Here is a 25,000-nt window from a genome sequence, read left to right as displayed (position 1 = left end):
AAATAAAAATGATATATTTTACAGATGAACAGATACATTTTTTATAGCCTGTGAGAACTTGTTTGCTGATAAATCACTTCCTGTTGGGGTTTCGAATGCTATTGTCTGAAATGTGGGCATATTTATAAAAATATTTTTGTGTTGTTTTTTTAGAGGAGAAATGGAGAGGACATTCCAGTGACTTACACGAAGAACATCAACCATCGCAGATTCGCTGCGTCATTCCGTCTGAAGGAAGTGAGCAGTCAGGAGCGCGACCTGTACCGCTGCGTGACCCAATCACAGCGCGGCGCGGGCGTGTCCAACTTTGCCCGGCTCATTATCCACGGTGAGCCGCCGCCGCACACACACCGCCTCACACACGCCCCACACACACTCCACACACACACCACCACACACACACCACACACGCCACACACACACTGCCTCACACACACCGCCTCACACACGCCCCCACACACACTCCACACACACACTGCCTCACACACACCGCCTTACACACGCCCCCACACACACTCCACACACACACCGCCTCACACACGCCCCCACACACACTCCACACACACTGCCTCACACACACCGCCTTACACCCGCCCCCACACACCGCCTCACACATGCCGCACACACACCACCACACACACACCGCCTCACACACACCACCACACAAACACCGCCTCACACATGCCGCACACACACCACCACACACACACCGCCTCACACACACCACCACACACACACCGCCTCACACACGCCACCACACACACCGCCTCACACACATCACCACACACGCCGCACACACACCACCACACACACACCACACACTCCACACACACACCGCCTCACACACACACTCCACACACACACCGCCTCACACACACACCACACACACCACACACACCCCACACACTCCACACACACACCACACCACACACACACACACACACACACACACACCACACACACACCCACACCACACACCACACACCCACACACCACCACACACACACCCCACCCACACACACATCACACACACACACACCACACACACACACACACACACACCACCACACACACACACCACACACCACACACCACCCCACCCCACCCCACACACACACACACCCACCACACACCCCCACACCACACTACACACACACACACCACACACACACACACCACCACACACACATCCACTCACACACACCACCACACACACACCAACCCCCTGACGCACACACTCCACACACACACCACCACACACACACTACACCACTCACACACACACACACAACACACACCACCCACACAACACACCACACACACACCACCACACACATACACACACATACACACACACACAACCACACCCACACACACACACACCACCACACACACACCACACACTCCACACACACACCACACACCACCACACACATGCCGCACACACACCACCACACACACACCACACACATGCCGCACACACTCCACACACACACCACCACACACACACTACACACACACACCGCCTCACACACACCACCACACACACATCGCGTCACACACACCACCACACACATGCTACACACACACCACCACACACCACCACACACATGCTGCACACACACCACCACACACACACCACACACCACCACACACATGCCGCACACACACCACCACACACACACCACACACATGCCACACACACACCACCACACACATGCCGCACACACTCCACACACACACCACCACACACACATCACACATGTCGCACACACACCACCACACACACCGCCTCACACACACACCACCACACACATGCCGCACACACTCCACACACACACCACCACACACATGCTGCACACACTTCACACACACACCACACACCACCACACACACCACACACACACACACCACACACACACACACACACACACACCACCCCACACACACACCACACCCACACACACACCACCACACACACCCACACACACACACCACACCACACCCACACCACACACACACACACCACACCACCACCACACACACACCCACACACACCACACACACACACACCACACCCACACACCACACACCACCACACACACCACACACCACACACACCCACACACACACACCACACACACACACACACACACACACACCACACACACCACACACACACACACCACACACACACACCACACACACACACACACACCACACCACCAACCACCACACACACACACCCACACACACCACACCCACACACAGAAACACACACCAACACACACCACACACACACCGCACACCACCACACACACCCACACACCACACACACACCCACACACACCACACACGCACCACCTCACACACTCCACACACACACCACCACACACACACCACACACCACCACACACACGCCACACACACACCACACACATGCCACACACACACCACCACACACATGCCGCACACACACACCACACACCACCACACACATGCTGCACACACTTCACACACCACCACACACACACGCCACACACACCACCACACACATGCTACACACACACCACCACACACATGCCGCACACACACCACACACCACCACACACACACGCCACACACACGCCACACACCACCACACACCGCCTCACACACACCACCACACACACGCTACACACACACCACCACACACATGCTGCACACACACCACACACCACCACACACACACGCTACACACATGCCACACACACACCACCACACACACACCACACACTACCACACACACTGCCTCACACACGCTACACACACACCACACACCGCCTCACACACACCACACACATGCCACACACACGCTACACACATGCCACAGAGACGTGGGAGAATCTGACACGCCGCTGCCTGGCTCACCGTGTCGTGCACAGACATCTTCTCTCCTCTCGTTCTCTCTTCTGTTCTCAGTCACTGATACTGCTGTTGTTCCAGCAGAGAGTTGGTGAAGTTGACCAAAAGAAAATCAGCAGTACTTTAAACCTCACCAAATCTACACGGACAGGAGAGGGATTAAAATCTGTGGTACTTTAAATCTCACCAAATCTACACAGACAGGAAAGAGATGAAATCAGTGGTACTTTAAATCTCCCCAAATCTACACAGACAGGAAAGAGATGAAATCAGTGGTACTTTGAAACTCACAAAATCTACACTGACAGGAGAGGAATTAAATCATTTGTACTTTAAAACTTACAAAATCTACACAGACAGGGGGAGGATTGTGCTTTATGCCATAGCATTGCTAAAGAAAGAGTAACATTATAATAAAGAGTGTTTCAATTGTTTTAAATAAGAACAATAAAAGATGACCACAAACACAATAAACAAATAATTAAAATCTTTGACACAATCTGGCCTTGATCTGATCTAGTAGTATCCTTTATGAACAGAGGAGAATTCTGTAGCTCTTGCTTTGTGTTCATATATGAAGTGAATGTCAGCGTACAGTGAAGCTGTTAAGTAAATAATGAATGAGTGAAGAGAAAGTAAACTACAAAACAATCACATTTCATACCCTTAAGAAATAAAAACATATTTAACTAACGTAAATGCTCTTTTTAATTCTGTAATAATATAATATTTACTCCTGTATACAGTAGTATTTATGATTATACATCCTTGTGTCGGGACATCTCGCAAGATCTGCTAACTGGAATTAGCTGCTTTAAAAGGCTTAACACTCTACCGTGAGTGGTGGCTGTGCCTGTTTCATGTGGTTTGTTCTGGATGTCCCTGTTTTTTTTAAACAATCGTGTGAATTCTTGTGTGAAAAACGAGGTGGCGGCCATTTTAATGGTGCTTCTCTCCAGGATGCATTGCGTAAATGATACATTAAATAAACAAATAAATGGAAGATATTTGTTAGATTATTAAAAAGTTGTGGTCAGGAAATGTCTCACGATTTTCAGAGCCAAGCGAGGAATATGAGATTTATGATCAAGAGACACGGCAAGAAAATGTGGATCAGCTGGGAACGAGGGACTGGAATTCTGCTGTTAGCCCAATTACCATGGAAAGCAGAATTCCTGATCTGGGAATCTTAAATATTTGGACTGAAAGTCATGATAAATATTCCATGCAGCGCTCATTAACATTTCAAATAGAGATCAAAGATTTTTAAATATCAATGGAGCCACAGTAAGCATCTGTTTATTTTGAGAAAAATTTGATGTAGGATATGGAAGCCAACATTACCACAGGGAGATAGAACTGATCACTTTATTATGCATGAAGTATGTTTGTGTTAGCAGTGCGTAAATTAGCCCAGCAGAGACACGTGGACCTGTACTACAGACATAGAGTACTGTACTATAGAGATACTTATGCTGTCCTACATAGTTATGACAGTAGTGTACTAGAGAGATATGGTAGTACTGTACTATAGAGATATGATAGTACTGAACTACAGTAATGAGAGGTAGCTGTACTGAGAGGCAGGGTTTGGGGGTTAGGGGTAGTCAGGGTTTGTGAGTTTTCTCACATTGAATGCCTCTGTGGACATATGCTCAGTAAATCCTGACAATATGGGCCTTTCCTCTTTGACCCACAGGCAGAGCTAGGATGGGGGGGGGGTGGGGGGTCATGTTTATCTAAAGGACTGTGGAGTAAAACCCAGGAGTGTTTGTGCATCCCCCCACCCCCCAGGACCCCGGTGTGGGGGGGCTACACTGAATATCACCTGTGGTGACATATTTGATATCTGGCTGAACCTGAAAGATGACATCCTGCTATGAGGACACAAAGATGGTAATTTTATGGGAGATTTTGGGGGCAGGGCTGAGCTTGGCTTTAATAAGAGCTGGCAGGGGGGGCGCAGTGTCGCGCGTGACCTGAGGCGAGCGGCGCGTTGCTGCCCTCCCCCCCAAACTGGAAGAGACAGGCCGTGCCGCCGGCTGCCTCCGTCCTCTCCGAGAGGAATTAAGACTTCAGCCAGGAAGTCTTCCGCTGAGGAGTATCGATATGCGAGGCCCCCGCTCAGCCACTGCGGCGCGTTTCTCCCGCGGATATTACAGAGTCTCTGAGACACAGCCCGGCCGCCCCCCCCGCTCCTGCCCTGCCCTGCCGCCCCCCCCCCCCCCGCTCCTGCCCTGCACCCCCCACCCCTGCTCCTGCCCTGTCTCCCCCCCTGCCCCCCCTGCTCCTGCAATCACATTAACTCACAACGCCACTAACTGGAACAGAGTCCAAGACAAATATGCTTTCATTTTTGTGCCTCACGTGTGAAACTAGGTTACAGATTATGTCTGTGCAGTTCGAGCTGGTTTCCCCACCATAAGTGACATGTATTTGATGTAAAACTTTGGCTGAAAAGAAAGCATTTCCTCCCGGGTTGAGCTGTTCTCCCCGCGCAGAGCTGGCTAGCGGTCCGTCTGTCTGCGGGCTCGTTACACAGCGGCGGGAACGAGGCGCTTTCATCCGCGTGCGGCGGCTCCCTCCGCCCGCGGCGGTAATGACCGCGCGTTTGGGGGGGGAGAGGGGGCAGAGAACAGGGGGGCGTGTGCGTTTGGGGGGGGGCGTGTGCGTTTGGGGGGGGGGGGCGTATGCGTTTGGGGGGGGCGTGTGCGTTTGGGGGTTGGGGGGGCATGTGCGTTTGGGGGGGGGGGCATGTGTGTTTGGTGGGGGGGCGTGTGCATTTGGTGGGGGGGGCGTGTGCGTTTGGTGGGGGGGCGTGTGTGTTTGGTGGGGGGGGTGTGTCGTTTGGTGGGGGGGGATGTGCATTTGGTGGGGGGGCATGTGCGTTTGGTGGGGGGGCATGTGCGTTTGGTGGGGGGGGCATGTGCGTTTGGTGGGGGGGCATGTGCGTTTGGTGTGGGGGGCGTGTGCGTTTGGGGGCTCTGCGCCGCTTGCTCTAATCCCCCGCAGCTGACGGGCAGCAGAGGCGACTGTCACGCCCGCCAGCGGGTTCGAACGCGTTTGCTTAAAGGAAGATTAAAAGCCTCCAACCTGCCAGCTCTTCACCCCGCGAAGAAAGGGCTCCGCTTGACAAGCTGCGCTCAAAGAGCATCGTTAGGCTCCACCACGAGGCCTGGCTGCTGCCTGTCTCGTAATGGAGGGTAAAATAGAGTCCAGGATCCTGCATCTATCTCATATGAAACACGTCAACAGAAATAAACATACGAAACAGATTCCTGCTGGTTTCGGGTCCACAGCAGGGCTGCCGCGCTGCGCTCTGGGGATTTTGATCCGTTGGTCTGTTAACTTTTAAAATCATGTTCTGCTAAAAGGAGTCCACACACTCTGCATTCTGGGAAATTATAATGTGGCAGATTATATTTGGCCCCAGCTGTGGTTTTCCAGCAGGAAGTGAGTGAGAGTGACTCAGTGCTCCAGCAGTGAGAGTGACTCAGTGCTCCAGCAGTGAGAGCGACTCAGTGCTCCAGTATCAGTCAATGAGAGTGACTCAGTGCTCCAGCAGTGAGAGTGACTCAATGCTCCAGCAGTGAGAGTGACTCAGTGCTCCAGCATCAGTCAGTGAGAGTGACTCAGTGCTCCAGTATCAGTCAGTGAGAGTGACTCAGTGCTCCAGCAGTGAGAGTGACTCAGTGCTCCAGCATCAGTCAGTGAGAGTGACTCAGTGCTCCAGCAGTGAGAGTGACTCAGTGCTCCAGCATCAGTCAGTGAGAGTGACTCAGTGCTCCAGCAGTGAGAGTGACTCAGTGCTCCAGCATCAGTCAGTGAGAGTGACTCAGTGCTCCAGGAGTGAGAGTGACTCAGTGCTCCAGTATCAGTCAGTGAGAGTGACTCAGTGCGCCAGCATCAGTCAGTGAGAGTGACTCAGTGCTGCAGCAGTGAGAGTGACTCCGTGCTGCAGCAGTGAGAGTGACTCAGTGCTCCAGCGGTGAGAGTGACTCAGTGCTCCAGCGGTGAGAGTGACTCAGTGCGCCAGCATCAGTCAGTGAGAGTGACTCAGTGCTCCAGTATCAGTCAGTGAGAGTGACTCAGTGCTCCAGTATCAGTCAGTGAGAGTGACTCAGTGCTCCAGCAATGAGAGTGACTCAGTGCTCCAGTGGTGAGAGTGACTCAGTGCTCCAGTATCAGTCAGTGAGAGTGACTCAGTGCTCCAGCATCAGTCAGTGAGAGTGACTCAGTGCTCCAGCAGTGAGAGCGACTCAGTGCGCCAGTATCAGTCAGTGAGAGTGACTCAGTGCTCCAGCATCAGTCAGTGAGAGTGACTCAGTGCGCCAGTATCAGTTAGTGAGAGTGACTCAGTGTGCTAGTATCAGTCAGTGAGAGTGACTCAGTGCTCCAGCAGTGAGAGTGACTCAGTGCGCCAGCATCAGTCAGTGAGAGTGACTCAGTGCTCCAGTGTCAGTCAGTGAGAGTGACTCAGTGTGCCAATATCAGTCAGTGAGAGTGACTCAGTGCTCCAGCAGTGAGAGTGACTCAGTGCGCCAATATCAGTCAGTGAGAGTGACTCAGTGTGCCAGTATCAGTCAGTGAGAGTGACTCAGTGCTGCAGCAGAGAGAGTGACTCAGTGCTCCAGCATCAGTCAGTGAGAGTGACTCAGTGCTCCAGCAGTGAGAGTGACTCAGTGTGCCAGTATCAGTCAGTGAGAGTGACTCAGTGCGCCAATATCAGTCAGTGAGAGTGACTCAGTGCTCCAGCAGAGAGAGTGACTCAGTGCGCCAATATCAGTCAGTGAGAGTGACTCAATGCTCCAGCAGTGAGAGTGACTCAGTGCGCCAATATCAGTCAGTGAGAGTGACTCAGTGCTGCAGCAGAGAGAGTGACTCAGTGCTCCAGCAGAGAGAGTGACTTAGTGTTCCAGCAGAGAGAGTGACTCAGTGCTCCAGCAGTGAGAGTGACTCAGTGCTCCAGTTTAAGTCAGTGAGAGTGACTCAGTGCTCCAGAAGTGAGAGTGACTCAGTGCTCCAGTATCAGTCAGTGAGAGTGACGCAGTGCTCCAGCATTAGCAGTGAGACTGACTCAGTGCGCCAGTATCGGTCAGTGAGAGTGACTCAGTGCTCCAGTGGTGAGAGTGATTCAGTGCTCCATCAGTGAGAGTGACTCAGTGCTGCAGTTTCAGTCAGTGAGAGTGACTCAGTGCTCCAGTTTCAGTCAGTGAGAGTGACTCAGTGCTCCAGCAGTGAGAGTGACTCAGTGCTCCAGCATCAGTCAGTGAGAGTGACTCAGTGCTCCAGTATCAGTCAGTTAGAGTGACGCAGTGGTCCAGCATCAGTCAGTGAGAGTGACTCAGTGCTCCAGCAGTGAGACTGACTCAGTGCTCCAGTATCAGTCAGTGAGAGTGACTCAGTGCTCCAGCAGTGAGAGTGACTCAGTGCTCCAGTATCAGTCAGTGAGAGTGACTCAGTGCTCCAGCATCAGTCAGTGAGAGTGACTCAGTGCTCCAGCAGTGAGAGTGACTCAGTGCTCCAGCAGTGAGAGTGATTCAGTGCGCCAATAGCAGTCAGTGAGAGTGACTCAGTGCTCCAGCAGTGAGAGTGACTCAGTGCACCAATATCAGTCAGTGAGAGTGACTCAGTGCTCCAGCAGTGAGAGTGACTCAGTGCGCTAGTATCAGTCAGTGAGAGTGACTCAGTGCTCCAGCAGTGAGAGTGACTCAGTGCGCCAGCATCAGTCAGTGAGAGTGACTCAGTGCTCCAGTATCAGTCAGTGAGAGTGACTCAGTGCGCCAGTATCAGTCAGTGAGAGTGACTCAGTGCTGCAGCAGAGAGAGTGACTCAGTGCTCCAGCATCAGTCAGTGAGAGTGACTCAGTGCTCCAGCAGTGAGAGTGACTCAGTGCGCCAGTATCAGTCAGTGAGAGTGACTCAGTGCGCCAATATCAGTCAGTGAGAGTGACTCAGTGCTCCAGCAGAGAGAGTGACTCAGTGCGCCAATATCAGTCAGTGAGAGTGACTCAATGCTCCAGCAGTGAGAGTGACTCAGTGCGCCAATATCAGTCAGTGAGAGTGACTCAGTGCTCCAGAAGTGAGAGTGACTCAGTGCTCCAGTATCAGTCAGTGAGAGTGACGCAGTGCTCCAGCATTAGCAGTGAGACTGACTCAGTGCGCCAGTATCGGTCAGTGAGAGTTACTCAGTGCTCCAGCAGTGAGAGTGACTCAGTGCTCCAGTGGTGAGAGTGATTCAGTGCTCCATCAGTGAGAGTGACTCAGTGCTGCAGTTTCAGTCAGTGGGAGTGACTCAGTGCTCCAGTCAGTTTCAGTCAGTGAGAGTGACTCAGTGCTCCAGCAGTGAGAGTGACTCAGTGCTCCAGCATCAGTCAGTGAGAGTGACTCAGTGCTCCAGTATCAGTCAGTTAGAGTGACGCAGTGGTCCAGCATCAGTCAGTGAGAGTGACTCAGTGCTCCAGCAGTGAGACTGACTCAGTGCTCCAGTATCAGTCTGTGAGAGTGACTCAGTGCTGAGAGGGGTTTAGTAGTTCCAGTGTGCCCCTCTGTGTTTCAACGTCGATGATCTGTCCTTTCACATGATCTCAAAACCATCAAACCCAGAGCAGACTCACTCAACCCAGAGCAGACACACTCAACCCAGAGCAGGCATACTCAACCCAGAGCAGACACACTTAACCCAGAGCAATCATACTCAACCCAGAGCAGACACGCTCAACCCAGAGCAGGCATACTCAACCCAGAGCAGACACACTCAACCCAGAGCAGTCACGCTCAACCCAGAGCAGTCACGCTCAACCCAAAGTAGAAACACTCAACCCAGAGCAGACACACTCAATCCAGAGCAGAAACACTCAACCCAGAGCAGTAACACTCAACCCAGAGCAGACGCACTCAACCCAGAGCAGACACACTCAACCCAGAGCAGTCACGCTCAACCTAGAGCAGTCATACTTTTATGCAGGAATATTAGTGAGGGCAATAATTTTGTCAGTTTGTGATGTCATTATTCAGTTGGCAGGAGAAAATCAGATATTCTGAAGTAATTTAGAAGCAGTTTCTGCACACTGCATTCTGTGAAATGCTAATAAGAGAGAGATAGATTAGATTATAAAATTAGGAAAGAAGAACATTAATTGAAAACTAATGGGAGCTCTGTGTAGACGAGTTTCTCACCCAGAGGATTACATGCTCCACCGCCCTACGACACTCCTCCCTGTCTTCAGCGGAGATACACACACACTCTTACACACACACACACTCACTCTTACACACACACACACACACACACTCTTACACACACACACTCACTCTTACACACACACACACACACTCTTACACACACACACACACACACACACACTCTTACACACACACACACACACTCCTACACACACACACACTCACTCTTACACACACACACACACACACACACTCTTACACACACACACACACACTCCTACACACACACACACTCACTCTTACACACACACACACACACACTCTTACACACACACACTCACTCTTACACACACACACACACACACTCTTACACACACACACACACTCCTACATACACACACACACACACACACACACACACACACTCTTACACACACACTCCTACATACACACACGTGCACACACAAACATACACTCTTACACAAACACGCACACACACACTCTTACACACACACACACTCACTCTTACACACACACACACACACACACACACACACTCTTACACACACACACACTCACTCTTACACACACACACACACACACACACACAGACACACACACACTCTTACACACACACTCCTACATACACACACGTGCACACACAAACATACACTCTTACACAAACACGCACACACACACTCTTACACAAACACACACACACACTCTTACACAAACACACACACACTCTTACACACACACACACACACACACACACACTCTTACACACACACACTCACTCTTACACACACACACACACTCTTACACACACACTCCTACATACACACACGTGCACACACAAACATACATTCTTACACAAACACGCACACACACACTCTTACACAAACACACACACACACACACAAACAAACACACACACACTCTTACACATACACAGACACACACTCTTACATTCACACACATACACACACACACACACTCTTACACGCACACACACACACTCTTACACACACATACAATATTGCACACATGTACACACATAATACTGCACATGCACACACAACCTTATACAAATGCACCTGCGATCTTGCACACAGGCACACACAACCTTACACATACATAAACACACACATTCAAAATGGCAATCAGTGTTGAGCTGAATGGCCTGTTGTCATCATTATGTTATGTTATGTTATGTTATACAGTGTTACACTCATGTAAAACATGGGCATACACACACAATCTTACACAAATGCACACACACACAGAATCTGTCAGGCACACAAAAACTCTCTCTAACACACACACACACACAATCTGTCAGGCACACAGACAGAAACACACTCTCTCTCTTTCTCTCTTGCTGTCACACACACACACACACACACACGCAATCTGTCAGGCACACAGACTCAAACACACTCTCTCTCACACACACTCACACACTCACACACACACACACTCACACTGAATCACTCACCATGGCCCCTGCCAGAATATTGTTATGATGTAAAAATAAATTAGTTCCTCATTTGCACACTAATTAAAATGCATCCATAATTTAAGCAAAACCAAAACTGCAAGTTATTTCATAAACTCATATATTAATTTGTTTGGCAATATGTGGCCTTTGAATAATTGGAGACACATCATCGTAATTTTATTATTATTATTAGCATCACCTGTGCGACAGTCTGTATTCAGCTCAGTTAGCTGATGGAGGCCTTGAGGGAAAGCCCCAATGCCTGTGTTTGTGCGATGGACAGATCACTGCAGGGACGACCGCAGACGAAAGGGAATGTTTATCTCTGCAGATGGCAGACATTTAACAGGTTTAGGGGGACTTGGACATTTCACAGGTTTAGGGGGACTTGGGTATTGTGCATGTCCGTCAGCATGGCTGTCATGGGCTTCGGTGATAATGGTGGATATTTAGCTGTGCTTTATGGTGTGGGTGTTGTGTGTTTTGGCCGTTAGAGTTTATATTTCCGCGGGTTTTATTGTGAGCTGTCTCCCTCCCTGCCATGGCGTGCAGGAGCCAGGCTGGCTGGCGAACCATCTGCTTTGTCTGAAACGGTGTGATAGTTTGGCGCAGCATGTGGTTTCTGGGACTAATTAAATCACATAATTACTGTGGAACTTTTACGTGTTATTACTCCAAAGAGCGGAACTGAGGTAAAACAGGCATAAAAATGCACAGTTTGATCATTAAATAAAAATGTGATGTAGCAGAAGTATTGAGTACGAGAAGGGGAAATAGCTAGGGAGACCAACTGTCCAGTTTATTCTTCCCTTAAACCTAATCTCACATTCTCACTTCTCTTTCTCACTTCCCTTAAGCCTAATCTCACATCCCCCCTTAACCTGTTTAAACTGAACATGTCGCCACCATCATGTGTGTATACTCCATGTTTAGCATTCTGTATCGCCACAACCATATGAGTTAGCAGTCACAGTAACTGCTGAATGTTCAAGGAGTGTTATTTATTTCATTTTTTAAATTCAAATAGTTTCAATCTGTGTGAATTGATGTTTTTTGTTAACAATTAAAAATGTCTGTTCCGTTTTTATGTTTTTCTTTATATTTACTGTTGGATAGTATAGTTCAATAACAGGCTTATACAGGAAACTGAGTTTGTGCTGAATCAGCTGCCGTATAGCCTTTGATGATAGCAGAATATATCACTATTTTACAGCCACAAATACCCAACATGTCCAAACAGCCACGTTCAGGTTTAGGCTTAAAAGGGTGGAGCTTAATCTCACATTCCCTTAGTGTGCCTGTGGGCTGATGCTCCCTGCAGCGAGAAGGACACTGAACTACCTTCTGTGACCGGTGTGTTCAGGAATGACAGGTGTGTTCAGGTGTGCCACATGTGTCAGGTGTGTTCAGGTATGTCAGATGTGTTCAGGTGTGCCACATGTGTCAGGTGTGTTCAGGTATGTCAGGTGTGGTCAGGTATGTCAGGCGTTTACCTGAGTGGGTCAGTCAGACCGCGCTGCCTGCTTTACCTGAGCAGATGCACTCTTCGCTGTTCTGTCTCTGGGGTTGATTGTTCTAAACTCAGTGGGATCATGCAGACTCTTTGTCCCATTCATGCTGCTCTCTCCTTTCCTGATGCCGCTATCATTCCATAATATTCCTCTTCTTCCTGGTCTCCATGGCAACCCTCAGAACCTCCGCGCCCCATCGCCCCGCCACAGCTGCTGTCTGTGGGCCCCACCTACCTGGAGATCCAGCTCAACGCCAACTCCATATTTGGGGACGGGCCGATAGTGACGAAGGAGGTGGAGTACCGCATGACGTCGGGCAGCTGGACGGAGACACACGTGGTGAACAGTCCCACCTACAAGCTGTGGCACCTGGACCCCGACACCGAGTATGAGATCCGTGTACTGCTCACCCGCCCCGGAGAGGGGGGCACCGGCCAGCCCGGACCCGCACTCATCACCAGGACCAAGTGCGCAGGTCAGTCTGGCGAACCCAACCCCAAACTCAGCCCCTAACTCACCCCTAAGCTCACCCCCAAATTCACCCCCTAACTCACCCCTAAGCTCAACCCTCTAACTCACCTCTAAACTCACCCCCAAATTCACCCCCTAACTCACCCCTAAACATACCCCTAAACTCACCCCCAAATTCACCCCCTAACTCACCCCTAAACATACCCCCAGACGTACCCCCAAACTCACCCCTCTAACTCACCCCCTAACTCACCCCTAAACATACCCCTAAACTCCCCCCTCTAACCCACCCCCTGACTCACCCCTAAACGCACCCCCAAACTTATGCAAGTACATCCCCAAACTCACCCCCTAAAACATCCTTAAACTCACCCCTAAACGCACTCCCAAACTCACTCCCAAATGCACCCCCTAACTCACCCCCAAACATATCTCCAAACTCACCCAAGCACATCCCAAAACTCACCCCCAAACTAACCCCCAAACACACCCCCTAACTCACCCCAAACATGCCCCCAAACTCACCACCTAACTCACCCCTAAACTCCCCCCTCTAACCCACCCCCTGACTCACCCCTAAACTTACCCCCAAACTAGCCCCCGAGCACACCCCCTAACTCACCCCCAAACACGCCCCTAAACTCACTCCCAAACTAACCCCAACTCACCTCTAAGCCCTTCCTGTGTGCTACCCAGAGAGCACAGCAACTGCAGTTTTTCTGCTGTGATCCGGTCAGAATTTATCCCCCCCCCCCACTCCCCCTCACTTATGGTATCAGCCAGAAGATTTTTCTCCACTCGTAACTGTGTTTGTTCAGCGCTAAAAACTGCCAGATTTGAGAAAAAATGTGTGATTTGAAAAAAATGCTGGACTTGGAAAAATGCTGGATTTGAGAAATGGAGAGGCTGTGAGTAACATAAATTTAGAGATTTTGCTCATGTTTGCAGGAGAATAATTTTTATCACTTGGACATGAGGGGTGAGCACTCTCCCATGGGGGGTGAGCATATTGCTCAGTGTTTTGGGTTTATTGGGCAGCACCTGCTGCCCCAGTGAGTCAGAGCAGAATCACCTGCTGCCCCCAGTGAGTCAGAGCAGAATCACCTGCTGCCCCAGTGAGTCAGAGCAGAATCACCTGCTGCCCCCAGTGAGTCAGAGCAGAATCACCTGCTGCCCCCAGTGAGTCAGAGCAGAATCACCTGCTGCCCCAGTGAGTCAGAGTAGAATCACCTGCTGCCCCCAGTGAGTCAGAGCAGAATCACCTGCTGCCCCCAGTGAGTCAGAGCAGAATCACCTGCTGCCCCAGTGAGTCAGAGTAGAATCACCTGCTGCCCCCAGTGAGTGAGTCAGAGCAGAATCACCTGCTGCCCCCAGTGAGTGAGTCAGAGCAGAATCACCTGCTGCCCCAGTGAGTCAGAGCAGAATCACCTGCTGCCCCCAGTGAGTCAGAGTAGAATCACCTGCTGCCCCAGTGAGTCAGGGCAGAATCACCTGCTGCCCCAGTGAGTCAGAGCAGAATTACCTGCTGCCCCCAGTGAGTGAGTCAGAGCAGAATCACCTGCTGCCCCCAGTGAGTGAGTCAGAGCAGAATCACCTGCTGCCCCCAGTGAGTCAGAGCAGAATCACCTGCTGCCCCCAGTGAGTGAGTCAGAGCAGAATCACCTGCTGCCCCAGTGAGTCAGAGCAGAATCACCTTCTGCCCCTAGTGAGTGAGTCAGCCATCTCATGGTATAACAGTCAAGGTGTCCACATATTCCAGGATGATAACGCCCTATATGCACTGCTAAGCTAATTCAAGAGGGGTTTTCTGAGCACTAGGTTGACCTAAAATTTTTCTCATGGCTTCGGCTTCCATAATCAGTGAATGTGAACATGGTTGAATCTTTATGAGGGGTTCTGGAGTAGTGCAAAGCTAGATTTCTACCCCCCTGTCCCTCAGACTGGAGACTTTCCTTCTGGCCCCATTTCCCAGTACACATTCAGAACATGTATGACAACGGCCTGGGAAAGACTAAAGCTGCTCTGTGGGCTAAGTGTGGTCTGCCTCTCATTAGTTACTTGATATCCATGTATGGTGTTACCATTATTCAGTCCAACACTGTGCAACTTACTTTGAATCATGTTTTCTGTTGTTAGGTGCCACTATTATTCAGTCCATCCCCATATAACTTACTTTGAATCATGTTTTCTGTTGTTTGCTATTTCCATTATTCATTCCGACTTTGTACAACTTTGAATCATGTATGTCTGTAGCGATCAGGCTCCTGTACAAAAACAGTGATTGATTGATTATGTAATATATTTGTGTATTTTTTGTCACTGTGTGTAAAGGTGTGTTTTTAGAGTGTGTGCAGGGTAGTGTTTTGTCACTGTGTGTAAAGGTGTGTTTTTAGAGTGTGTGCAGGGTAGTGTTTTGTCACTGTGTAAAGGTGTGTTTTTAGAGTGTGTGCAGGGTAGTGCTTTGTCACTGTGTGTAAAGGTGTGTTTTTTAGAGTGTGTGCAGGGTAGTGTTTTGTCACTGTGTGTAAAGGTGCATTTTCAGAGTGTGTGCAGGGTAGTGTTTTGTCACTGTGTGTAAAGGTGTGTTTTTGGAGTGTGTGCACAGTTGTGTTTTTGTCACTTTGTGTAAAGGTGCATTTCCAGAGTGTGTGCAGGGTAGTGTTTTTGTCACTGCGTGTAAAGGTGTTTTTTTGGAGTTCATGCAGGGTAGTGTTTTTTGTCACTGTGTAAAGGTGTGTTTTTGGAGTGTGTGCACAGTTGTGTTTTTATCACTGTGTGTAAAGGTGTTTTTTTGGTGTGTGTGTGTGCGTGTAGAGTTGTGTTTTGTAACTGTGTAAAGATGTGTTTTCAGAGTGTGTATTTAGTAGTGTTGTTGTGACTGTGTGTGAAGGTGTGTTTTTGGTGTGTGTGTGTACAGTTGTGTTTCTGTCACTGAGTATAAAGGTGTGTTTCTGGAGTTCATGCAGGGTAGTGTTTTTGTCACTGTGTGTAAAGGTGTGTTTTTGTAGTTTGTGCTGAGTAGTGTTTTTGTCACTGTGTGTATAGGTGTGTTTTTGGAGTTCATGCAGGGTAGTATATTTGTGAGCCCTCTGTAGATGGGAGTCTATTTTAGGGCTGTCAGCACGGGGCTGTTTTTCTGTGTTCATTCTCCACACCTGTTACAGAAAACAGAGTACCACTGTGCTCCTGCACACCAGTTCAAAGCCCCCAATTACACTCACACTGGGGGACCCCAATAATGCTCAAACATCTCCCACCCACCCCAGTATTGCTCACACAGCCTCCCTCTGCTCAAAGTGCTGAAACAGCCACCCACCCACCCCAGAAATATGTTCAAATGTGGGAATAATTTACTATTTACTATTCACACATTTATATTTTATTTAATGGTGCTAAAATAAATGATATGATTTAGTTATTGCTATAGTTGAATCAATCAAAATATAAAGGGTTATGGGCATGTTGTTATGTGCATGTGTGGTTGATGTTTCTCCAAATAAATCTTTTCTAAGAAAGATGACCTCTTTTTCAGAAGCTCAGCTTGTTCCTCTTTTCAGTGGCTCAACGTCATTTTCTTGGTTTTGTCAAAATTTTTTTCTCTGGAAATTGTTGTGCTGCTGTGCTAGAGAGCAGGCTGTGCTGCAGCTGTAGGAGAAAGCAGGCTGTGCTGCTGCTGTAGGAGAGAGCAGGCTGTGCTGCTGTAGGAGGGAGCAGGCTGTGCTGCTACTATGGGAGAGAGCAGGCTGTGCTGCTGCTGTAGGAGAGAGCAGGCTGTGCTGTAACTGTAGGAGAGAGCAGGCTGTGCTGCTGCTGTAGGAGAGAGCAGGCTGTGCTGCTGCTGTAGGAGAGAGCAGGCTGTGCTGCTGCTGTAGGAGAGAGCAGGCTGTGCTATAACTCTAGGAGAGAGCAGGCTTTGTTGCTGCTGTTGTATAGAGCAGGCTTTGTTGCATCTGTAGGAGAGAGCAGGCTGTGCCGTAACTGTCGGAGGGAGCAGGCTGTGTTGCATCTGTAGGAGAGAGCAGGCTGTGCTGTAACTGTCGGAGAGAGCAGGCTGTGCTGCTGCTGTTGTATAGAACAGGCTGTGCTGCTGTTGTATAGAGCAGGCTGTGCTGCTGCTGTAGGAGAGAGCAGGCTGTGCTGCTGCTCTAGGAGGGAGCAGGCTGTGTTGCATCTGTAGGAGAGAGCAGGCTGTGCTGCTGGTCTAGGAGGGAGCAGGCTGTGCTGCTGCTCTATGAGGGAGCAGGCTGTGTTGCATCTGTAGGAGAGAGCAGGCTGTGCTGCTGCTGTAGGAGAGAGCAGGCTGTGCTGCTGCTGTTGTATAGAGCAGGCTGTGCTGCTGCTGTTGTATAGAGCAGGCTGTGCTGCTGCTGTTGTATAGAGCAGGCTGTGCTGCTGCTGTTGTATAGAGCAGGCTGTGCTGCTACTGTAGGAGAGAGCAGGCTGTGCTGCTGCTCTAGGAGGGAGCAGGCTGTGTTGCATCTGTAGGAGAGAGCAGGCTGTGCTGCTGCTGTAGGAGAGAGCAGGCTGTGCTGCTGCTGTAGGAGAGAGAAGGCTGTGCTGCTGCTGTTGTATAGAGCAGGCTGTGCTGCTGTAGGAGAGGGCAGGCTGTGCAGGCTCACAAGAAGCCCCAGTGCTTTCTAGCCTCAGCCAGGATGAAGCCTCACATGCTGATATTGATTTTGATCTGGTCTGTGGCTGGGGAGGCGATTATGAAGCCGGCTTTATCTGCTGCTGATTATTTCTGCTTTTTTCGCCTTCAGCGACTGATGGTTCATATCTTTCAAAGGCTCATTCTTTTTTCTTTTTTTTCTTCAAATTGATGTTTCAGAAAGCAATTTAAATATTCATTGATAACTGTTTTTTTCAAGAGTGGTGTGTAATTGTTTTTTTTTTCTTTTTTTTGGTCTTTAAAATGATTCTGAAGTAATCAGCTTAAATCAAACTTTTTTGAGAGAAGCAGTTCTGCAGCATCCTGTGAGTGAGGTTGTGGCTTCCAAGGCCCTGTTTCCTGTGTGTTGGGTCAGTTACCTGATGCTCGTGCTCAGAACAGTTCTGCTGTTTCCTGTGTGTTGGGTCAGTTATCTGACTGAAGTGTTCAGAACAGTTCTGCTGTTTCCTGTGTGTTGGGTCAATTATCTGACTGAAGTGCTTATTATTATTATTATTATTATTATTATCATTAGTAGTAGTAGTAGTAGTAGTAGTAGTAGTAGTAGTAGTAGTTGTTGTAAATTATTCCTATTATTTGGAAATGTTTATTAATAATAATGTTCTAATAAAAAAGATCTTTAATTATAATTTTATTATAAATTGTATTATATTTCATTTTATAATAATAATAATAATAATAATAATAGTAGTAGTAGTAGTAGTAATAAATTATTTGTATTATTTGGAAAATGTGTTAATAATAATGCTTCTATAAAAATATCTTTAATTAGGATATTTTATTGTATTATTAGTAGTAGTAGGAGTAGTAGTAGCAATAGATTATTCGTATTATTTTGACATTTTTGTTAACAAATACGCTTCTATAAAAATATCTTTATTTGAATTATGATTTTTTTAAATAAAATTTTTTATAAATTATTTTTATGAAGAATAATATTTTATTGTATTATTATTTTTCATAAATCCTTGCCTTTTTTGTATATCTTGCCTGAATAAATATGGCCTTTGTAGTGGCTGTTTGCTTGAGAGCGAGGCACTAATGAGGTGTTTGTATTAAAGTGTGGATGCTTGCTCATGAACGACTCGAGAAGTGGCAGACAGAGTCTGACAGGAGCGCGCTCTCTTCGTCTCGGATACCAGCCAATAGCAGCCTCCGTCACAGATATCAGCCAATAGCAGCTTGCTGTGAGGTGCGTGGCGTCTTCGCCTGCACAGAAGCCCCCCCGGGGGCCTTATTTCAAGCGCAGTCTTTCCAGAACAGCGAACATGTGATCAGACCAGGTTTTACGGCAATCTAGAGCTGACACAGCCTGTTTCAAACAAGCCATGAACAGAACGCCCCCCCCCCCCCCCCAACCCCCACCCCCCACCCCCCACCCCCCGTGCCGTCTCTGACGAGCTCTTACGTCTATTTTTAGGAGAGCAAAACACAAATTTATTTTATACTGGGCAAGTGATAAAACTTTTAATCTGCCGCACTTATTTTGTCATAATTTGCTTTTAAAAAAAAGATTATTGGACTTAAAAAATAAACACAGCAGACAGTTGTAGCAAATAATGTCCGTTTGTGCTACGATATGCTCACGACTCATATCAAGGCAGGGTGATTGGTTGGCTGGACTTTTTCCTATTATGTGTGAGTGGCACCATGCCCAGGATAAGCGAGTATAGATAATGGATGGACTCTGCCCAGGATAAGCGGGTATAGATAATGGATGGACCCTGCCCAGGATAAGCGAGTATAGATAATGGATGGACCCTGCCCAGGATAAGCGAGTATAGATAATGGATGGACCCTGCCCAGGATAAGCGGGTATAGATAATGGATGGACCCTGCCCAGGATAAACGGGTATAGATAATGGATGGACCCTGCCCAGGATAAGTGGGTATAGATAATGGATGGACCCTGCCCAGGATAAGCGAGTATAGATAATGGATGGATGGATGTGTGAGTGGCTTCATTCTTTCCCTGGCCTTCATTTTCTAACATTTTCTTATTTCCAGGAAACTTCATTTTATATAACCTTTTTTACGGTGATATTTTCTATTAATCTGGTCATAGAATACACCACTGTTTATTGTGTTCAATGTTCTTTCTGTAGAGCTTAAAGGGTTCTAAACTTCTAAGCATTTTGGAAATCCACAGACGACTTTAAAGTCGGCATCCTTATTATGGCAAGGATCCTGCGAACAGAATCCATCGTAAGTTTTAGTCCCAAAAACATGCTAACTTGGAGAAACATCAATAGAATGTCCATTGTTTACATTGTTTGCCAGTGGCAAAGTGATGACAGAGAAGCATTTAAAATTGTTAACCAATGAAAATATGTTTCTAATGCTGTATAGGCCGTTAGGCTTGCAAAAAGAACACATGGTTGTTTCTCCTGTGTAAGCAAACCATTAGTACGCACCAGCAAAATAGTTATTGAGAATTTTAGCCTTAAAAGGTTGTTGTTTTACAATAACAATAAGTCTAAACAGAAGCCTCACCATTTTGTTGTCTAAACAGAAGCCTCACCTTGGAAGAAATCACTTCTCTGAGTGAATATTTCTGAGGAGCTCTGACAGCAGATGGCATGTTCATTGAAGGACTTGATCCCATTTTATATTTCTCAGCATCTAAATGCATTCTCAAAATGTGTTTATTATTATTCAGTATGCTTATAAATAAGGAATATGCCTGATTTTGAATAATAAATGTGGCATATGAAATTGAGGGATGTGTTTGACATGTTGATGGGTTGGGGTATTTAAAGAAAACTTCAATCAATGGACCTCAATCAACGGATTAGTAAACCTGATAGCTAATGTAGTTATTTTATACAATCTTCCAGACCTGCTGCTGTCAGAGGTGGCAAAGGGGGGGTGAGGAGTGAGAGGTGGAGAGAGGAGGAGAGGGAGAGAGAGGAGGAGAGGGAGAGGTGGAGAGAGGAGGAGAGGGAGAGGCTGGGTGACAGACAGGGGGAAAGTAAGGTCATTTCAGTGCAGACCTTCCACTAGCATATAGTATACTATATGTATATATATATATGTATGTATGTACAGCATACAATATATTTACAAGTGTCCTTTTGGCGTCCCCAGATGTTTTTTGTTTTTTTTTTCGGCCTAGGGATAAACAAGGCAGAATGCTCATTTTTGTCAGAATGCTCATTTTTGGCAGAATGCTCATTTTTGTCAGAATGCTCATTTTTGGCAGAATGCTCATTTTTGGCAGAATGCTCATTTTTGGCAGAATGCTCATTTTTGGTGGTATTGTCATCAAATTTGAACCAGCATTCATCCAGAATTGTGGCTCTATTGTGTTTCTAACAGGCACACCCACGAGCATCTGTACCCACTCAAAAAAAATAAAATCTTTGCAGTGATAAAACTTCCAGCTCCACTCTGTTTGAGCTTCTGTTACTTACTTTCGGTAATAGTCATTCTGACTTTTGGAAAACAAACTGGCGAGGGTTACCTTTCAGAAGAGACCATTATGTTTGTAGTCAAAAGGGTTCAAGAATAGGAACCATTTTATTTTGGGTAAGTCATTTTCAGGCTTTTGTTAAGCAGGGGGACTACAGAAGGGATTAAAGTACAATGGTGGCTTTTTTGTAGAACAGCCCCAAACGTCTGATTCATCACTTCAGCAGATGTTTTTAAACAGACATTCATATGAGCTTCATTTCACTTTGGGTAATATACTTACTGTTTCTAGATGGTATTTCAGAGAGCATTATTTCATGCAATGCAGTGATTTTCTTGTCCTATATATCTCCATGAGAACTGTGCAGCTGCTTTCAAATCAATTTAAATAGTGAAGTCTGATTCTGAGAAAGTGTAAAACTCCTTCATTTTAACATCCCTTTATTCGCATGGATGAGTTCCCACTGCAGGAAATGATATATCTGTTCCAACATTCAGACTTCTCCCCATCGACAGATCAGGAGAGATAACTATATGTGTGTGCATGCGTGTATGTGTGTGTGTGTGTGCATGCGTGTATGTGTGTGTGTGCATGTGTGTGTGTCTGTGTGTGTGTGCATGCGTGTATGTATGTGTGTGTCTCTGTGTGTGTGCATACGTGTATGTGTGTGAGTGAGTGTGTGTGTGTGTGTGTGTCACACAATCACAGAGAGGTAATGTTCCTGGTTTTGTGTACCAGGCTGATCTTCTCACTGCCCATCTTTGGACAGTGAGTGTCTGATAACCAAGAGCACATTTGCAAACCCCACAGTGATAGACTATATTCCCACACCTCAAATCACATCTTCCCTTTTTTGTGAGTTCTGCAGCAGGAGACCGAGTTGTTGTGACCTATTCTTGTAAAACCGTGATTGTTCCGGCAAAGTTTGCGCGGTGCGGGGACTTTACGGCGAATGGCGGTGTGTGTGAGTTATCTCCTCTCCACTGGCTGGCTCATGTTAAATAGATCATTATGCCACCTGTGGAAAGGAGAAGCAAGCGCTGGTTTTGAGGGAGCGAGGGTTCAGGCGTACAGAGGAAGATGACAGATAAAGGGTTGGTGATTAATGTTTGTTCAGCCCCCCCCCATACACCCCCCTTCCCTCAATCTCACACATCATCGTAAACAACAACGCCTTCATGAGCCCAGTGCTGCTGCTCTGACAAACATAGCCTGGATTATCGGAGGGTACGAAGGAAATGTCATTTAGATGGAAATGCTTTTTTTCCTCCGTCTCTCGGTTGAGTTTTGACACCCAGCCTCCCGCTCCTCGCCTCATCATTCCGGAGTGAAGGAGAGAAAAAAAACTGCTTTTCATCTGCAGAAATGTGACGAAGGATGGAATTCTGTGTGCTGTTGCTATGCAGCACAGCAGCGTAATACAGGAACTGCTCAAAGGTCCCCACAAACAGCATTGTGCCATATGATAACTGTGTGTGTGCTAGCCCCAGGGTCACAGGTCACGCTTTGGGGTGAAGGTCGCAGAGTTGGGGGTGAAGGTCGCAGGGTTTGGGGTGAAGGTCACAGGGTTTGGGGTGAAGGTCGCACAGTTGGGGGTAAAGGTCGCAGGGTTTGGGGTGAAGGTTGCAGGGTTTAGGATGAAGGTTGCAGGGTTTGGGGTGAAGGTCGCAGGGTTTGGGATGAAGGTTCCAGGGTTTGGGGTGAAGGTCACAGGGTTTAGGATGAAGGTTCCAGGGTTTGGGGTGAAGGTCGCAGGGTTTGGGATGAAGGTCACAGGGTTTTGGGTAGGAGTCGCAGGGCTTGGGGTTAAGGTCACAGGGTTTGGGATGAAGGTCACAGGGTTTGGGGTGAAGGTCACAGGTTTTGGGGTGAAGGTTGCAGGGTTTGCGATGAAGGTCACAGGGTTTGGGATTAAGGTTCCAGGGTTTGGGGTGAAGGTCGCAGGGTTTGGGATAAAGGTTCCAGGGTTTGGGGTGAAGGTTCCAGGGTTTGGGGTGAAGGTCGCAGGGTTTGGGATGAAGGTCACAGGGTTTTGGGTTGGAGTCGCAGGGCTTGGGGTTAAGGTCGCAGGGTTTGGGATAAAGGTTGCAGGGTTTGGGATTAAGGTTCCAGGGTTTGGGGTGAAGGTCGCAGGGTTTGGGATGAAGGTCACAGGGTTTTGGGTAGGAGTCGCAGGGCTTGGGGTTAAGGTCACAGGGTTTGGGATGAAGGTCACAGGGCTTGGGGTGAAGGTCACAGGGCTTGGGGTGAAGGTTGTAGAGTTTGAGATTAAGGTTCCAGGGTTTGGGATGAAGGTCACAGGGTTTTGGGTAAGAGTCGCAGGGCTTGGGGTTAAGGTCACAGGGTTTGGGATGAAGGTCACAGGGCTTGGGGTGAAGGTTGTAGAGTTTGAGATTAAGGTTCCAGGGTTTGGGGTGAAGGTCGCAGGGTTTAATCTTGTCAGGCCTGATGATGCTCACATTCTGTACTTTGAGCAGTACTTGAAGAGCCATCCACAGGAAAGCTTTGGGGCTGACAGTGAGACGTGATATTGCAGTCTACTTTGATTTCTCCAAAGCTCCCAGCATCCTGCACTCTGTTTCGCGGGCATGACCGTGATGGATTTAGCTGTCCTTAATGATATTTACTCCTTTCCTTCATTACACATAATCCACCTGTGCTCTGTCTTAGAACCTGTGTTGACTCTGGACTCCGCTAGAATGCTTATCAGCTGCTCCACAGGCTGAACAATTTGAATTTCAAACAAGGAGACCGGACGGATTTGCTGCTTGTTGAGCTACAGAACCTATTTGTATTTTTCTTCCTTTTTCTCATTCTGTCTGCCTGTTTTTTTCTCTCTCTGTCTTTCTCTTTCTCTGTGTCTGTCTTTCTCTCTGGCTAGTAAATTCTGTGAGCAGAAGTTGGTTTTGATTGCTGGTTTAGTCACTGTTTTGGAATCTGTTCTGCTGTCTGTTTTGGAATGAATCTGGTTTAGTCACCATTTTGTAATATGATTTGGTGACTATTTTGGAATCTGGTTTGGTCAGTTTTGGTCATAGGTTTGGTTGTAGGTTTGGTCATTGATTTGGAAGCTGGCTTGGTGACTAATTTGGAATGTGGTTTGGTCCGTTCTTGTCGTCAGTTTAGTCACTGTTTTAGTAAATGGTTTACAGCTACTCTATGGTACATGACTGATTACTCTATGGTACATGACTGAATGTGTAACAGACTCTTTGTGTCCGGAGTGGTGGGGGTGAGAAGGGCTGATGTAACTGCTGATGTTACTTTATTTTATCTATACTGGAAATTCGGCCCACAGATAGATGGACACCCATGAAAAACAGCAAATGGAGATAATCTCGCTTCTAA

At 47.8% G+C, this 25,000-nt stretch overlaps 1 protein-coding gene across 14 annotated transcripts in view; it reads left to right on the top strand.

The window, feature by feature from the left end:
* The window catches only part of LOC118213718 (receptor-type tyrosine-protein phosphatase kappa-like), a 163,320-nt gene that overhangs the window by 86,384 nt on the left and 51,936 nt on the right, over positions 1 to 25,000 (top strand). For all 14 annotated transcript variants that reach the window (XM_035392917.1, XM_035393518.1, XM_035393153.1 and 11 more), the window contains 2 exons: positions 154 to 328; positions 13,282 to 13,575. In XM_035392917.1, the coding sequence (XP_035248808.1) occupies positions 154 to 328; positions 13,282 to 13,575 (469 nt within the window). The remainder of the gene's footprint in view (positions 1 to 153; positions 329 to 13,281; positions 13,576 to 25,000) is intronic.

This window comes from Anguilla anguilla, chromosome 1 (assembly GCF_013347855.1).
Source record: "Anguilla anguilla isolate fAngAng1 chromosome 1, fAngAng1.pri, whole genome shotgun sequence".
Taxonomy (NCBI): domain Eukaryota; kingdom Metazoa; phylum Chordata; class Actinopteri; order Anguilliformes; family Anguillidae; genus Anguilla; species Anguilla anguilla.
Note: the sequence above shows the minus strand (reverse complement) of the source record. Positions and strands in the feature narration are given on the sequence as shown.